The sequence below is a fragment of the Nannospalax galili genome, unplaced genomic scaffold (genome assembly GCF_000622305.1).
Source record: "Nannospalax galili isolate Female #2095 unplaced genomic scaffold, S.galili_v1.0 scaffold641, whole genome shotgun sequence".
Classification (NCBI taxonomy): Eukaryota; Metazoa; Chordata; class Mammalia; order Rodentia; family Spalacidae; genus Nannospalax; species Nannospalax galili.
In genome coordinates, this window is record NW_008345311.1 from 66,097 (window position 1) to 85,313 (window position 19,217).

General features: G+C 38.7%; 1 protein-coding gene across 1 annotated transcript in view; it reads right to left on the reverse strand.

The window, feature by feature from the left end:
* Pls3 (plastin 3) overlaps positions 1–19,217 on the reverse strand; it is a gene marked incomplete in the record, with an annotated part of 117,716 nt that overhangs the window by 6,129 nt on the left and 92,370 nt on the right. Inside the window, 10 exon segments of the mRNA XM_029567592.1 lie at positions 4,174–4,298; positions 4,507–4,630; positions 7,031–7,164; positions 7,580–7,694; positions 8,760–8,838; positions 9,799–9,994; positions 12,016–12,111; positions 13,255–13,397; positions 18,182–18,347; positions 19,081–19,162. Coding sequence (XP_029423452.1) covers positions 4,174–4,298; positions 4,507–4,630; positions 7,031–7,164; positions 7,580–7,694; positions 8,760–8,838; positions 9,799–9,994; positions 12,016–12,111; positions 13,255–13,397; positions 18,182–18,347; positions 19,081–19,162 — 1,260 coding nt within the window.

A 19,217-nucleotide genomic window follows, 5' to 3' on the forward strand; every position in this document is an offset into this window, starting at 1 on the left:
AAAGATATGCACTCTTGCTCTGGAGTGTGTTACTGAATATGTTAAACCTAGAATGAAATGGTTCTTCTAATCATGTAGTTATTAAAAATTATTATAAAAAATCAATATTGGAAGTAAAATATATATTTTATTATTTCCATTTTATTTTATGTGTATGAGTGTATTGCTTGCATGTACATAAGTGCATCTTTGCTGTGCAGTGCTCACAGAGGTCAGAAGAGGTTGTCGGATCACCTTGGACTGGAGTTTTAGAAGGTTGTTAGCTGCCATGTGAGTGCTGGGAAGTTAACCTGGGTCCTCTACAAGAGCAGTTAGTGCTTTTAACTGCTGAGCCACCTTCCCAGTCTCCTAAGTTTTTGTATCTTAACTAGCAAGAGCGAGTAGAAATTCAGACAAGTAATTATACTGAAAAAATAAAATATTTTTCTTAAGTAAACAAAAATAAAATCTAAAATTTTTCAACTAAAAACAAACAAACAAACAAACAACAACAACAACAACAACAAAACCCTCAAAATGTGGGGCTGGAGAGATGGCTCAGCAGTGAAGAACACTGACTGCTCCTGCAGAAGACTCAGGTTCGAATCCCAGCACCCACATGGCGGCTAGCAACTGTCCATAACTCCAGTTCCAGGAGATCCGACAGCCTCTTTTGTCCTCTGCAGGCCTTGTCTGACATGGATGTACTTACCTACGTGCAGTCAATACAAGAATACACATAAAATAAAAATAATAAAAAAAATTAAAAAAAAACCCAAAATGTATCTGATGCAGATTTGCCTCAAGGAGACTTGAAAACTGAAACAAAATGGTTAATACTGAAATTTTAAATGAATAGACTACATACTATTTTTTTCTATCATTTTAAACTCTGGTTGAATAGAATCCCACAAAATACTGTGTTTGACAGTAAAGTGAATGTTTGCCTCTCACAATTGATATTAGGTCTAAGACAAAGCTATGTTCACCCTCAAGCTGTCTGAGAAAACTTTATAGCTTGTGGTTGTGACTGTTTTGTACAAGAACATGTTTTAAAAATTTACTCATGTTTTATATGAATAATATAATAAATACTATAAATGGGAAAAAACCAAAAGAGCAAGCTGATGATCTCACTTTTGTTTTTTGCTTTATTTTGGCTTTGAATTGACTTTGTTATACTGTGTTTTTGTACTCTATTATTGTTGTGAATTTATAATATTTATTTACTCATTTCTTTCAATGTGAAGTGAGAAAGCTCAAAGCACTGACTTCCTATAAAAATGAAAATATAGGGAGTGGAGAGATGGCTTAGTGGTTAAGAGCACTGGTTGCTTTCGAAGAGGACCCCAGTTCGATTCCTAGCACCCACATAGTGGCTAACAACTGTCAGTAACTCCAGTTTCAGGAGTTCTGACACCCTCTTCTGACCTCTATGGGCATGGCAAGACATTGGTGCATTTTATATACATGTAGGCAATACACTCATACACATAAATAATGATAAATAAAATATCAAAAATGAAATGTTTGTGTGTTATTACCAAGGTTGGATGCACAATCAACTTTGAAATTTTCCTTGCATTGGTAATGAGATAATTGACACTTTTCTTTTGCTGCTGTGGTACTGGGGATAAAATTCAGGGATTCGTATTTCCTAGACCCCAACTTTTAAGCTAATGAACACTATTACGGGGTCTTAGAGATATGGAATACAAAGTTATGCGAGCTGTTAACACTCATGCTTAGGAAGATGTAGTGAGTACTTCTGAATCTTGAAGCAAGAGGGGAGCATCTATATGGTATAGAAAGAGTGCCTGGGCCAAGGGCAGACAAAGGATGGGATGAAAGGACTGATATGTCTAGCTAGGAAAATTGACAGGAACACATCAATAAATGCAGGAAACATTCAGTGTATTGCAATAGGGATCTTCATGAATATTAAACTTATTAAACTTTTCTTTTTGGTCATTTTGAGACAGGGTCTCCCTATAGCCCCAGCTGGCCTGGAACTCATTATATAAACCAGGCTGCCCTTGAACTCACAAAGATCCATCTGCTTCTGCCTCCCAAGTGCTGGGATTAAAGGCGTGCACCACACCTGGCTGGATATTAAACTTTCATCATTTCTGAAATACATATTTTTCAAAGACAAAAAAATTTTGTGACTAACTTCATTCTTTCTTATTCAGCCTTTAGAGCCTTGAAATTATAGGTATATGTCACTACACCCAAAATGCATGGTTCTTATAAATAGGGGCAAGGTGTAGTAAGGATGAAACCGAGTGCCTCATGTATGCTTGACAAATAATCTACCACTGAACTGCATCCTTAATCCCTTTTTGTGATTTTTACTTTTGAGATGGAGTCTTACCAATTTGACCAGGCCAGTTTAGAATGTGCAATCCTCCTGCCTTAGCTTGAAGAGTAGCTGGACTTACAATGCTACAATGTTTGGCTTTATAAACTTTTAAAAGTATTTAAATTTTATTTGAGACAGAGTCTCACTATGTAGCCTGATAGGCCTGGTATTTGCTATGTAGATCAGGCTGGTTTCTCACTCAGAGATTCACCTGCCTCTGCCTCCCAAGTGCTAACACTGAAGATACTTGCCATCACTCCTAGTAAAAGATTTCAAAATTTCAAAATTACACTTTTGTATGTGTCTTGGTGTGTGGGATGCATGCTAGCCATGGTGCATGTGTGGAGGACCCAGGACAACTTGTGGGAATAGAGTCACTCCTTCTACCATGTGGGTCCCAAGGGTTGAACTCAGATTTTCAGACTTAGCAGCAAGTGCCTTTATCTCCTGAGCCATCTTGCTGACTATTATATATGTATATATTTTTAAAATTTACATTTATGAATCCTCTAAGGTGAATACTGTCTCTATATTATTGTCCTGAACCTGAGGTTTAAAAATCGTTCCTTCATGGGGCTGGAGAGATGACTCAGCAGTTAAGAGCATTGGCTGTTCTTGCAGAAGACCTGGGTTTGAATCGCAGCACCCACATAGGAGCTAACAACCATCCGTAAGTCTAGTTCCAGGGGATCCGACACCCTCTTCTATCCTCCATGGGCACTGTACCACCTGGGTGTACTTACACATATGCTGGCAATACACTCATACACAAAATAAAAATAATAAATAGAATATTAAGAATATTTCCTTCATAAAAATGGTATTATTACAGGCATAGTAGTACATGAGTTTAATCACAGTACTTGGCAGTCAGAGGCAGGTGAATCTCTGTGAGTTTGAGGTCAGCCTGGCCTCCATAAGCGAGTTCCAGGTCTGCCAGAGCTATGTGGTGAGAGGTGAGAGACCCTGTCTCAAAAACAAAAAAGAAAGCAACAAAAAATAAGATCATGCCCTATTTGTCTTTCTGTGGCTGGCACTTAACATTGTCTGCATGTTCATCCATGCTGTTGCAAAGGACAGCTTTGCATTCTTATTAGAGGCTGTATCATGTTTCAGTGTTCTAAATGGGCTCTGAAAAGCTATTTGCATAAAAGGACAGAGTTTGAGTAGTTATGTGAAGGGGTACACATGGGAAGATGTTGGTGAAAGTATATACAATTAATGTTAAATAGTAGAGAAATAAAACAGAGTTAAGAATAGACAAAAATAATAGTTATGTGAGGTGGCACATGCCTTTAATCCCAGTGCTCTCAAGGCAGAGACCTGCAGATTTCTGGGAGTTTGAGGCCAGCCTGGTTTACACCAGAAGTTCCAGTCCAACCAGGGTTGCATAGTGAGACCCTGTCTCAAAAAAATTTAAAAGAACAGTTAAATATAGAGATAGAAATTAAGTTAAGTGTTTGCTGGGCACTAAGGGTGTATAGGATACTGACTACTAGTGGCTATGAAGGTTCTTTTTTTACATGATGACAGTGTTCTAAAATTGATTATGATGGTGATTATGGAACACTGTGAACATTCTAGAAATTATTGTTGCATAATTAAATATTCCAGAAATCATTACTTTATACTTAAATGAGTAAATGAGTGAAACTTACATTTGCTGAACTATATCTCAATAAAGCAATTGAAAATAATGTCAAAACCTTCAAAAAGTAGAGTTTTCCCTAGCATTATTGACAGCATAATTGAGTGGGAGAACCTGAACTATAGTGCAGATGCATCTGGCTGCAAGGCCAGTGCTCTTTCTCCAGCACAGCAGTCGCCCTTACTTGGCATTATTGTGCTTGTCATCTTCTGTAAGATTACCACTCTTCACAAGGTCATAGTTAATGCAACCCGGCTGGATGGCATCAATTAAATCCACAACTGCCAGACTGGAGCTGATTGTCTTGTCCTATTAGAAAAAAAGAGGACAAATGTAAGAATTTCAATATTTACAAATGAACACTTGCTTCTTTACAAAAACTACTTAAAGGAAAACTTGACCCATGAAAGAAAAATCTTTCCATCAGCTCAACAATAATTCTTATAAAGTCAAGGTTGCCCTTCCAACTAATGGACATTATCTAGCAAGCCTAATATACATTAGGCAGTATTCTCACCTTAAAGCTCTGAATGGAAGTTGACTTTCCAGCTTCACTCAACGTTCTGTTCACCCAATTTACAATGATGTCGTCATTTGCTTTCTGACCCTCTCCGAGATCCTCCAGGACATTGAGGGTATATCTAAGAGAAGCAGCAGAAGAAATGGTCACAACCTACTCCATGAAGAAGAACGCAAATATCAGACAAATGTCTCATGTACATTTTATCTAGACTAAAGATTTCATGGGCCCAGTTAGGATTGCCCAGTGGGTAAAAGTACTTGCTGCTCAAGTATCCCAATTTCAGTTCAATTCCCAGGTCCCATGATGGAAGAAGAAAACTGACTCCTAAAAGCTGTCCTCTGACATCCATCTTCAGTCTGTGGTAGAAGCTCATCTGTACTCTCTCTCTCTCTCACACACACACATATCATACACACACACATAAATTATACATACACACAGTAAAAAAAGAGTTCATCAAAAGAGAGTCACACTATGTGAAAAGAATATATCAAGGAGGGGTAGGGGAGATAGCTCAACTAGTGAAGAGCTTGTGGTACAAATATGAGGACCCGAGTTTGATCCCACGCAGTTACGTAAAGACCCTGGGTGTGGTGACTTTTACTTGTAGTAACAATGTTGGACAAGTGGACTGGTGGATGCCTGGGGCTCACTGGCCAGCCAATGTAGCTGAATAGTCAAGTCCTAGTAAAAGGCCCTTTCTCAAAGGAGGTGGAATGCATTCCTGAGGATGATACCTGAGGTCATCCTCAGGTCTCTCTCTCTCTCTCTCTCTCTCTCTCTCTCTCTCTCTCCACACACACTAAAAGAATATATTGACTGGGAGATGGCTCAGGAGGTGAAAGCACTAGCTCTGCAGTCCTGACAACATGAGTTCAAGCTCCGGAATCCACATAAAAAATTGATGCAGTGGTGTGCACCTACAATCCCAATGCTCCTATGGTGAGATGAGAGACAGACACAGGAGAATACAGACTGCCAGCCTGGAATATACAGCAAAGCAGTAGAAACAAGAAGAAAGATTCCACCTGCGTGTTGTGGCACTGTGTGCGGCCTTCACCCCCCACCCCAAGCATGCACACATGCAAGCATGTGCACACAGCTTAAATGTGGACTGTTACAGCAGTGATGGTGACATGAAATTCACTGGTTTTGCTGGAACTAGTCATAATGAATAGTTATGAGATGTTCATTTCCAGAAAGGCAGAAAGATTGTAAGAGACCTAGAGGTCAGGGAGGACTGCTGTGAAAGTGTTTACTGGACATGACACGGCTGGTGCACTCATGATCTCACAGCAGCTGTGGTTGTCTGCACAAGATCAAGCCAGTGCACATTCTAGCATGAATGGGTGATGAGCCTATGAGGCCCCACTCCTAGCCGAGGAGCTATTGGCAATTGATGGCTGCTGGGGGAACGTCAGTTTTCTTCAGTGGTATGGTCCCCACCAATGGATGATCCCATACTATCCATATATGAGTAGCATTCATTGGACTCAGAGGGTTATTTAAAAAATAGGACATGAAGGTGGGAGGATGACGTGGAAGAGGGATCCAGGAGGAGTTGGGGAGGAATTGCAGGTGACTATGATCAAAATTCATTGTGTACACATGTAAAATGCTCAAAGAATTAATAAAAATACCATCTAAAATATATAGATCTTTATTTTCCTTTAAAATTACATTTATTTATGTATGTTTGTAGATATGTATCTGTGTGGGTACATATGTGCTATGGCATATGTATGTGGAGGTCAGAGGACAACTTGCAGGAGTTGGTTCTCTCCATCCACCATGAGGGTTATGGAGATAGAACTTCAGGTTGTCAGGTTTCATGCAAACACTTTTACCAGCTGAGCCATCTTGCCAGCCCAAATCTTCTTTTTCAAATGAATACATGTGGATGTTCATATACATTTGTTTGTTTTGTTTTTGTGAGAACAGGATCTCCCTGTGGCTCCAGCTGGCGTAGAGCTATGTAGATCAGGCTGGCTTCAATCTCACAGAGATCCTGCTTTGCCCCTTATGTGCTGAGATTAAAGACATGTGCCATCACGCCCCACTAGATGTTCATATTTTTTCTGATAACTTTTTGGTTTGTTTGAGGCAGGTTCCTAGTCTGTAGTTCAGGTTATCCTGGAATTCACTATGTAACCCAGGCTGGCATCAAACTAGCCATTCTCCTGCCTCAGACTCCTAGGTGCTGAGGTGACAGGTGTGAGCCACCATATTGGCCTTCTGACAACTGTTGCTTATTTGCTCAGGGGGCCTGGGAATTGTGCTCATGCATGCTAGGCATGTGTTGTACTACTGCAACCTAATGGGAGGGGAACATACTACTGAAGAAAACTGACTCTCCCCCAGCAGCCATAGCAAATTTATTTCAGAGTCTAAATATAATGAGCTCAGAAATGTATTCATTGAACTAAATGAATTGTTTTAAAAAGTAAAATTCTACTATGGGTCACTTCATAGACCTGTATTAGTATGAAGCTTAAACAGCCAACATTATGTACTGTACCTTCTCATCAGCTGCCAGACTAAAGCTAAGGTCAAGGTTGGGTTCCCGTCATTCAGGTCTTGTCCTCCAATGCCAACCAGGGAGAATTTAGCAGGATGCTTCCCTAATTCAACAGCATAGTTGCAGTTTTCTAGCTGGAATTGCACAAAGTAAATGAATGGTTAAAGATTTTCATTTGTTCAATTTGCACACCTGTGTGTGTGTGTGTGTGTGTGTGTGTGTGTGATGTAACACTAAGTATTTACACAAAATCAAAATGTAGTTCCTATGAAGAAACTTCAGGTCCAGAGTTTATAAAATGAAGGAGACAGGGCTGGAGAGGTAGCTCAGGGGTTAAGACTGTGTATTGTTGCAGAGGACCCGAGTTCAGTTTGCAACCCCCTGTAAATCAAGCTCCAGAGCATCCTTGTGCCTCCATCAGCACCTTCACTCATGAGCTCATATACACAGACACACATGAATACAAATAATTAAAAATAATAAAGATATAGTCTTTAAAAAAGAAAGAAATCAAGATTAAAAATAGTTTATAAGAAATATATTCTCTACCTTTTTCATGTTGGCTCCAAGCTTCGGGTATGGAGGCTTATTAACCTTACTCCAGTCCACAGGAACTTTAATTCGTTCATATAACTGTAAGATTACCAGGGCATCTTGCAGGTCACTAATAATTTAAAAGACAACTTCATCAGTATTTTCAGGTAGTTTAAAAATAGTTAAATACTTTTCTTTCAAACAAGATCTGTAACATCACCATACCCATGACTTACACATTTTTTTTATCAGTCTGGCTGAAAACAGAGCTAAGAATATTCAGTTCACTTAAAAAGTGTGTATGCTTATTGTAAGCAAAACAATGTTATAGAGGCCAAGCATGGTAGCGGACGCTTTTAGTCACAGCATTTGGGAGATACAGGTAGGAGGACCTCTTTGATTTCAAGGGCTACACTGGTCTACATGGTTCCAGGTCATTCATGGCTACACAGTAAACCCTGTCTCAAAAAAAATCAAAACAAAAAAACAAACAAAACAAAATACTCCCCTCCCCCAGTCCCCCCAAAACAACAAAACATTACTATAAAGGCTGGACACACAGCATGAATATCCTAGTCCCTACATGAAATTCAGAGAGATGTATAATAAATATGTGGATAAGCAAATAATATGATTTTAACATATATGTAAATGCAATGAGGAAAACTAGAACTAGAGTTCTTGGTTGGAGAATGACAGGTAGGAAGATAGTGATGGTATGGAATATAGTCAGGACAGGGACCATTACATGTGGGCAAAGAATAGTCTAGTGTAATGAATAAAATAAAGGTATAAGTCCTATATACCTTTATGTGGTCTAAGAATATTCCAGGCAGAAATAATAGTATATGGCAGGTAGTAAGGTTGTAAACCGTTACATGTGAGCAAAGAACAGCCCAGGCAGAAAGCCAAAGACCACACTGAATCATGGACAGTCCACTACAAGTATTACTTGGACTGTTGAAAAGACAAAAAGTACCAGTTCCCTAAGGTATCATAAAAACCTTCACACTTAAGAGGTAAAAAGGTAAAAAGGAATTGGGCTTCTGTCTATTTGGAAAGTGATGATGGAAATCATCATTCAAAGCTTTAATTGCCACAAAAGACTGCAGAAAACTTTTTTGAGCTGTCATTATTTCTGTTGTTTCCACTCATGTTCCTCATAACTGTTTATAACAGTAGTAGGATGACTTACGCATAGAGATGGTTTACATGAGGGTTAACACCAAGAGAATTCATCCAGTTACGGAAGGTTCTTTCTTCACGAGTTTCTCCTATTAAAATATTGATAAAATGTGTTCATGCACTAAATGTCTTGAATAGATACAGAGAGCATCAACACATGTATTCATTTATTTTATCTGCTTTAATTCAGAGCTAACAATTACCATATGTTTATATTTGACTTTTTATCACTCTTGCTATAGATAAATGAAACATAATAACTGAAATTCGTAGGTCAAATTAAATACGTCTTTGCATTTTTCTGGTTAGAGGCTAAAAAGTAGTCTAGCCAGACATGTTGACTCATGTTTATAACCATAGCCTTCATGAGACTAAGGATCACAGTGAGTTTGAAGGCATCCTGTGATACATAGTTTTAGACCAGCTTCGGTGATAGGGTGAAACACTCTCAAAAATCCATCTCCAAGAGTCTAAGGATGTAGCTCCGTTGGTAAAGTGTTTGTCTAGCATGCATGAAATCCTGGGTTCACTCCTTAGCACACCATCAACCGGGCATGATGGTGTATGCCTATAATCCTAGCACTTGGATACAGGAGGATCAGAAATTTAAGGTCATTCTTGACTGCATAGTGAGTCTGAGGCCAGCCTGAGAAATGATAACTTGTCTTAAAATAAATAGGAACACCCTAGCAAGTGAAACCTTCCTTCCAGAAACAAAGGTATAGTACTAAAACAAAACTCCTGTTTACTAACTGGCATTATGTTAGGTGACCCTGGACTTTTCTTTTTTTCTCCGTGCTCAATGTGTTAGAGAAGGGCTTTGGCACTGAAGTCATACTCCCAGACCAGAAACTTTTATTTTCAAAATTTGTTTCTAACACCATCTCCACTCAGCAGCTGCCAGTTATCACTCAGCACTGCATCTACTATAGCAGATTCTTGTGAAAGTCAAGTGGATAAAGCAACTTACTCAGAATTATGACATCACTGTGGTCTCTGTATTTCTGCTCTATAGCCCAGCAATTAGAATTTGAGGAACTGTTACCCACCTTCTAATAAAGTCCAATCAATGTCCTGGTTTTCAGGCTTAGTTAGTGCTGGGTATTTATTAAACAGGTTTGCTACAAAGGCTAGGTTCAGTTTGGGGTTTCCACTGACAACATCAGCTGGGGTAACGAACTGCCTGCAACCTAATTTGTCTGCTTGTTGAAGCATACTCTCTGCTCTCTTCAAATCATCTGTTTCCTGTTGAAGCAAAAGAAGACATTTTCAAAAGGCCATCCTAAAAATATGGAAATTTTCTCTATAATCAATGGCTGGGTATAAGATTCTACTTTTTTTTCAGCTAACATATGGTACTTACAAAATTGTTTTGAATGTTTAAAAAGGCTCAGGATATGTGGTACCTTTACTTTGATTAGATGGTGCCACATTGCTTGTTTAAAAACTTACTACACTTAGTAGTTAGGATTATATCTCTCATGCCAAAAAGCTAAGAAAAAAAAGCTAAGTTTGATATATATTATTAAAAAAAGATAAAGTGGTGCTGGAGAGATAGCTCAGCAGTTAAGAGCAGTTGTTCTTCCAGAGAACCCAAGTTCCATTCCCAGCAACCACTATGACTAGCTCGTAGCTGCCTACAGCTACTGGGGGATCCATTGTCTCTGATTTCCTCAGGTAACTGCACTCATGTTCACACTGCCCCCATCCATATAATGAAAACTAAAAAATTCTTTTAAAAAGATAATGTATTATTCATCTTTTAAAGCCACACGCCTTCAATTTTCACTTAAAAATATGAATACTTTCATCTTTAAAAAGATTTACTTTTATTCTCTTTCTCTCTCTCCCCCCCCACATGCTCATGCATGCAGGTGCCTATAGAGGACAGAATAGGGCATCAGATACCCTGGAGGAGGATTTGCTGCACTGAATAAAAAGGAAAAAAAAGAAAGCAAGCGGAACACCAGCATTTATCTTTCTCTGCTTCCTGAGTTTTGATGCAATATGACCAATCACCTTACATCCCTGCTGACATGTCTTCCCACCATGATGAGCTGACTGTTTCCCTTCATAACTGAGAGCCCTAATAAAATTTTCTTCCCTTAATTAGCTTCTGTGAGGTATTTCATCATAGCAACAAGAGAAGTAACTGATATGGCTAAGTAGAGAAGAGTTATATTTGACTCTGAATCCACCCATTAATACACTGGTGCCTTTTATCTAGCTATATGATCATCTGAACAGCCCTCCCAAACAGTTCCTTTAATATATGGATTGGCCCTTCCCCTCTACCAACAATGACCTGAACTGAAGTGTTTGGAGTTTTCAGACTGAAATATAGGCACACAAGTCAGTCCCAAATTCAGTCTGGTAAGGGTAATGTAAACTGAATTGGCCAATGCTTTCTGCTGAGTCCAATTACTTAATAGGACACATATGTGCATTTTGTTAATTAGGAGACTATATTCTGCATCTACTTGGTATAAAGAAAATAAAATCCTAAAAACATGGGACTTAATTATCTAGTTAAACTCCTTTATGGATGGACAAAGTAAGATTCAATTTTGAGAATGAACTTACCCAAGGTCACTGAACAAAACCAGTGACAACCAGGAAACAAGGTTCCTAACAGTGATTGGCCCAGGTGGATTTAAAATTTTTTAAAATTTATTATTATTTTTATTTTATGTGTATTCGTGTATTGCCTGCATGTATGTAAATGCATCTGTGTCATGCCATGCCCGTGGAGGGCAGAAGAGGCTGTTGGATCCCCTGGAACTGGAGTTACGGACAGTTGTTAGCTGCCATGTGGGTGCTGGGATTTGAAGCCAGGTCTTCTACAAGAACAGTCAGTGTTCTTCACTGCTGTGAATCCACCAGCCCCCCAGGTAGATTTTGTAAACATATTCATACCACTTGTAATACAGTAACATTATGGATGTAGCCATGAATATGTAATCATTAAATCTATTATTGTGGTTATAATCCGAATACTTGGGAAAGGCTAGCCTCTACTCCTTATTTTCCCCTACTTGCTTGGAATGTTTTATGTTATTCATAAAATCCAAAATCATCAGTATAGAATTAAAAAATCATCAAAATTAAGATAGTTTCTTCCCTCTGAGTTGCATGTACCACATACTTAAAAAATACTTGAGTGTGGGGTCAAAACAACTATATGCAGTTACATAGAAATTTTGATATTTATGACATAGACCACCATTTTCTAAGGCTGTAGATCTCAAAAAAGTACCTATACTTACATTGAAACCTGACATATTAATATCTATCCGTGGTTCTCCTTCCTTTTGTCCTTTTGGTGCAATTTGATTGAGGAGATGGAAATAAGCTTTGGAATCCTACAAATGAATTAAAGATATGAGTGAGATAACATTTATGAAAAATGACTGCATCTTATTGCCATGTTGATATAAAGACATTTGCATCAGATTTTGTGAAACTATATGATACTATCTTCTTATTTAAGACATCTTTTTTTTTTTTTCCAGAAAAGACAATCTATCTGGCTTTATACCTATCTTAAACCAGATTTAGGTATTATTTTACAATTTATTGATGTCATCAATATAATAAAAGCTAATAAATGTTTTTGTACCTTCACTGAATTACTGAAGTCAATAAGCTTGACAGACAAAACAAGCATGAAAGAGTAGAGGGCAGAAATCCAGGAAGCACAGGGAGAGAGAAAATGAACAGTTTATATCGTTAAAAAGCACAATATATATTAAGTTGTGGAGAAGAGATCTGCTATGATAGTGATATGTTTAATTATAAACTGAAATGACAAAAGTCTTAATAAGAGAGACCTTTAGTTGGTAAAATATCATTTAACATTTTAGGATCAGAATACACTTAATGAAACAAGCTTCTCTCACAGTGCTGGAGACTGAAGCTAGGGTCTCACACATGCTACTCAAATGCAAGTGTTATTTGCTTTAAAAAATATTCAAAGGATACTTCACTAAAAATGGTTTCTACTGGGCATGGTGGCTCATGCTAGGCATGATAGCATATGCCTATAATCTCACCATTCAGTAGACAGGAGCAGGAAGATTTCAAGTTTGAGGTCAGCTTGGGTCACACAGTGAGCAGTAGGCAAACCTGGGTTACAAACTGAGATTCTGTCTGAAAAAAACCTCAACTGACTGGGGAGGCAGCTCAGTTGGTAGAATGCTTGCCTAGCATGTGCGAGACCCTGGGTTTAATAGTACATTTGAGACCAGCTTGGGATACATAGAATCCTGACAAAAAGAAAAAAAAAATCATCTAGCCATAATGGCACACATCTGTAGTGATCCTCAAGACAGCCTGGGGTACATCGCAATACCCTGTCCAAAAAACGTAAAAATCTGTTATTAGGGTCAAGAGGCAACAAGGCTCACTAATATAATATTGTGATCATTCTCCCCTCTGTCAAGATGCTATGAACTCTCCTAAGCCATTATATTTCCCCCAAATGTTCTGGCTCTTTGCACAGTTACCTTGATGTCAGCACTGAAGTTGTTGATCTTTTGCCAACCTGAGTTTTCCAAATGAAAGTTGGCCCATCTTAGCAGAAGCTCTTCTGGAGACAATTTCATAAGTTCCTCCAGAGTCTCACCATCTCGAAGTAAAGCTGCCAACGCTTAAAGACAAAATTCCCTCAGTCAGTATATGATGGGATAGTGCTTATGTCACGTTCACTGTCACTGTCAATTTTTTACTTATTACTTTGAGAGAAGCCCAGGCTGTCCTCAAACTCATGATAGCCCTTCCTCCATGTCCCATTGCTGTGATTACAGGCATGCTCCATTGTAACTGGGTTCACTTAGTCTTTTGATACTTTGTTCTATGATAAAGATACAAGATCTAGTATGACATAGTTCTGGTTTCAAGATACTCATACTCAATGGGGAGATGGCTCAGTTAGAGAAGTGTTTGCTGTGCAAGCACAGGGGCCTGAGTTCAATCCCCAGCACTATGTGAAAAAGCCACACATGGTGGTAGAGGCCTGTAATCTTCAAGCCAGGGAGGTGCAGATAGGAGGGTCATTGGGGCTCACTAGCTAGCCAATCTAGCCAAATCTGTGAGCTCCAGGTTAAGGGAGATTGAGTCTCAAAAAATAAAGTAAGGACGGGGGAGATGAATTAGGTGGTAGAATGCAAGATTGAGGAACTAAGCACACATCCCCAGCACTCATGTAAAGGTTGGGTGCAGTGGGGTGAAGAAATAGAGATGGAGGGTCCCTGGGGCTTGCTGGTCAGTCAGTATACCCAAATTTGTAGGGTCCAGGCTCAGTGAAAAACTCTGTTTCAAAAATTAAGGTAGAGAGTGACTGAAGAAGACACCCAATGACTTCTGGTCTCTACACACATATACATGGGAATTTGTAGCACACAGGTACCCACCTACATGAACATACATATAAAACAAATACACACCTACACAGAAAAACAGTAAGTTGGAGAGAGACTGAAGAAGACATTCAATGTCTTTGGCCTCCATTGCATGCATACATGTGCATGTGTATTCTCACATAAACTAACATGTGCACACAGCACACAAATATGCTCAGAATCTGACAGAAAGATTAATATGCATGTGATATTTAAGAATGCACAATAATCAGGGCTGGAGAGATGGCTCAGCAGTTAAGAACACTGACTATTCTTGCAGAAGACCTGGGTTCGAATTCCAGCACCCACATGCAGCTAACAAGTGTGCATAACTCCAGTTCCAGTGGATCCAACAGCCTCTTCTGTCCTCCATGGGCATTGTATGACATGGGTGCACGCACTTTCATGCAGGCACAACACTCATACACATAAAATAAAAATAATAAAATATTTTTAAAAAGAATGAACAATAAATTGCATAATATAACATCCTTTTATTCTTTATTTTTATTTTATTTTTAAATCTTTTTATTTATCATTTTTATTTTATGTGTATGTGCATATTGCCTGCATGTAGGTAAGTGCACCCATGTCATGCAATGCCCACGGAGGACAGAAGAGGCTGAAACTGGAGTTACGGACAACTGTTAGCTGCCACGTGGGTGCTGGGATTCGAACCCCAGTCTTCTGCAAAAATAGTCAGTATTCTTAACCACTGAGCCATTTCTCCAGCCCCTTATTCTTTATTTTTTTAATGCCAAATTAGGTTGCAGATTTTAAGTTTACCATTTTTCTATTATGTTATACGTTTACATAAAGTCTTCTTTATACTTTGAAAAAGAGGGATTTCAGGAAAGATGTTTAAAAATTGGGAATGTCTTACTTAACCTTCTGATTAAAACAGTTTATTTAGCATAAGGTTCTGGTTACTATCCCTAGCACTACATACACAGCAAATATAGTCTAGAAACCCTAGTAAAGTATCGATATTTAGGTATAATTAAGCAATTCAACTGCGTGTGTGTGTGTGTGTGTGTGTGTGTGTGTGCGTGCGTGTGTGTGCGTGCTGTTGAGGATTGAACCCAGGGCCTTGTATACACTAAGCAAGTGCTCTACTACAGCAACACCAGTCCCCAATCAAGGAATTCTTAAGGGGTCAAACCTATTTTGAAAGGAAGAAAATTCAATCTTAGATGTTTCTATAGTTTCCAGCATACAAAGGTGGTTCAATCATTTGTGTTGTTAAAGTGAATATGTACAGGAAGCTAAGCTTTTATTTTTCTGGTGGTGCTGGGGATTCACTCTGGATCCTTGCACATGCAAAGCGCAGATTCTGTCACTGAGCTACACACCTACAACTGAAGCCAAGTTTTTTTAGAGTAAATATTCCAATAGGTATTGGAGAACTATCTAAATGTAAACATTGTTTTATAAAGATGTAGTGATCTGAGTGTGGTAACGCATTCCTGCAATCCCAGAACTAGGAAGGCTAAGGAAGAATAATTTCAAGTTGGATGGCATCTTCGGTTACATAGCCAAACTCCACCCCAATAAAAAACTGGACAAAGAGCTGTGGTTGCAGCACAGTGATAGAACACTTGCCTAGCATGCCTGAGGCACTGGCTCAATCTCTAATATCACAAAAAAAGTTCCGAAGTTCTTATGTAATAATTTTATAATTATCTCTTGTAAAATGAGAAAATAATATGACTGAAACAAACGGATTTCTGCAGAGATCCAAGAAATTCCTCCACCAGGAAAACTTCACTTTCGATGGATTCCTAGCATCATGGCACTCAGGGATTTAAGAAACATTAAAACGTCATAGCCTTTGTAGAGCTTTTGCTCCTCGTCTATACCAAATCAACTGACTGCAAAGGATAAAAAAGCCCAGTTTCTACATACCTCATTTTTTACATGAACTAAAGTAATTTTATTTTGCTTTCTCCCTTGCCTCCTGCTTCTTTAAGCAAGAAGAGCATGGTTGTCAAGAAGGCCAGCCATGAGAATAATTCCATTTATTAAGAAAAGATGTAAAATTTATGCCAAATGTGGTGGCTCACACCTTTAGCCCCAGCACTTTGGAGACAGAGGCAAGCGGATCTCTGTGAGTTCAAGGCCATCCTGGTCTACATCCTGAGTTCATGTCCAGCTGGGGCTAAAGAGAGACCCTGCCTCAAAAAGATTAAAAAAAAAGATGTAAATTTAAAAATTTTATGTGTATGATTAATTTTCCTGCATGTATGTATTTGAACCACATGCATTCTGGTACACATGGAGGCCTGATTAGGGCGTCAGATCCCCTTGAACTGGAGTTACAGATGGTTGTGAGCCACCATCTGGGTGCTGGGAACTGAACCCGGGTCCTCTTCAAGAGCAACCAAGTGCTCTTAACCACTGAGCTGTTTTTTCAGCCTCACAATTTTGTTCAATTAAAAGAATACCTCATGCCAGGCTCAGTGGCACACACCTCTGATCCCTGCTACTCAAAAGGGTGAGGGAGTGGATCACTGGAGCTTGAGAGTTTGATCATAAAACCAATAAAAATAGATAAATTTTGATAAAAGTAAGAAGAGAAATAAAGGAGTAAAAAATAAAAGCAATACCAAAAATAGTAAGAAGAGTACGGGAAAAGACAAGAAATTGGAGATGCATCTTGCTGGGTCCTCTAATATTAGACTCTCTGAGTCTAGTGACAGGGTAGTGGGTTCTAGCTGCAGTCTACCGTAATTTTGCTCTATTCCTACTGTGGCAGTTGGTGTTGTATGAATGCCCAGGAGTTTGAGACTAAGCTGGGGAACAGGTAAACCCTATGGCAATTGAAAAGAAAAACAAAGAACCAATATATAGTTCAGTGATAGAATATTTGTATAGCATGCAAGAGGCCTTGGTTTTCATCCTCTGCATCACGAAGGCAAAAACAAACTAAAATAATAGGACTTTTGAAATGAATTGAAAGTGTAAGTACAATAATGTTTTGAAAGTAGAAAAATATCTTATGCAAATATGAAAATATTAAAAATTTCAAATATATTCTTCCACAAAATTAACTGAGGATTAAGAGGGTGATTCTAGGGATTTCTGCAATGTAATAAGAATGTTTGGAATATTGTTTAACGTTTTCAGCTTCATAGTGGATGGTGAAGCCCTTCCTATAAAAATTGTACTGTACATATGTGTACATTCTATACAATGATGGTGTAATATCATCATTTAAGCTGTAGCTGGGCATTGTGGCACATGCCTTTAATCCTAGCACTTGGGAGGCAGAGGCAGGTGAATCTCTGTGAGTTCTAGGCCAGCCTGGTCTACATAGTGAGTTCCAGGCCAGCTGGGGCTATAGGGGGACCCTGTCTCAAAAAGACAAATTATATATATACTGTAAAAAGGATGACATTTACTTTGGTTCAAGAAATGTGCAACAGCAGGCAGCAGGGCCTGGGCTGTATAAGAAAGGTTGCTGAGCAAGCCAGCGGAAGCAAGTTAATAAATAGCATTCCTCCATGGTCTCTGCTTCAGTTCCTGCCTCCAGGTTCCTGCCTCAGGTTCCTGCCCTGACTTCCTTCAGTGATGGTCTGTTATCTGGAAGTGTAAGATGAAATAAACCCTACCCCCAAAGAACTGGTATGAGTGGGTTAGAAGATTGTGGAAAAGGCTTAAATTTGTGAGACAATATAAAGGGTATTAAAAATAATGGGACATAGTGCACAATAGAGTTGAAAGTGACATTGGAGTGGAGGTTGTATTGATCAAGTAGGAAAGGATACCAAGTTTGGGGATCTTGGAACATTGCTTAACCTCTACAGTTTTTGTGGTTTTTGTAAAATAAAATCTGATGTGTCATGCAAATGTTCACTATTACCAAAGAAGAGAGTTATAATTAGGCTGTTTTCCTGAATAGCTCTATAGCATTACCTTATGTTAATTCTTAGCTACCACCTATTCACCTCAATTCAGTGAAAGCATGGCAGTCTGTGTGAAGAGAAAAAATAAGCAATAAACAACTTTTAAAATAATGACTGGGTTTCATTACCTTCATTCCTGCTTAATTCAATGTCCGCGAACAAGCCAATCTTAATAATCTGCCAAAGCAGTCCCAAAACCAGATGAGGTTTTCCAGCCCGCAAATCTTCTGCACCAATGTTTACAACATGACACCCAATGGCAGAAGCAGAGTTCAACGCCAAGTTCAAGTTTTCCTGCAAGATACTCAAATTATATACTCTTGACCTTTTTTCTTCCCCCTACCAGTCCTCTTTTCCCTTCACTGAAATGAACTTTAAGTGAGAAATTAGTACAGGACGTTAATTCCATCCATCTTTGATTCACACCAAACATGGCAAAACCAAATCTCTGCCTCATTAGTATTATTTTTCACAGAATTCCACAGGAAGGTAACTTGTTAGTTCTATTTAGTTGCTTTTGAATTATGCTGGTACTAAAAGAAAATGTCAAGTGACCAAAGTAAATACATCCATGGGAGTAGTGTCACATTTCTGAAAATGCCTAAATGAGAGTCCAGCAGTTTGGCATACTTCCAAATTCTAGAAATTACTAATCCCTACATCTCAAGGAATCCTTTAGCCAGAGAGAATTTTGCTAGCAGTGTAATATTCACTTAAGGGAAACAAAGATGCTCCATTCTTTAAGCACACCAGTTAATTAAGAGCTCAAATAGTTTTGCTTATTTCAGCAGTGCCTTAACATATGCAATGAAAAGGCTTTAGAGTTGGATACGTACTTGTACCTTAGAGCCAATGTGAACTTCTAGCAAGCTTATAAGACGTTCTGAGTCCCAGCTCATTATGTACAATCTGGATCTCCATCTCAGAGTTTTTATAAGAGTTAAAGGAGAAAAGTCGGAATACAGAGGCTATGAGCTCTATTTCAAACCGCTGTGTCATGGAAGGGCGCATGGAGAGCAATGCTTACCTGAATGATGAAAGGTGTAAGTTTCTTCTTGTTGATTGCTCTTTCATCAATTGTATCAGGAACTGAAAGGTTGATCATTTTACTGGAATAAAAATAATGAAGTTGATAGACTTTTAAAGAGTCTGTAGACATTGGAG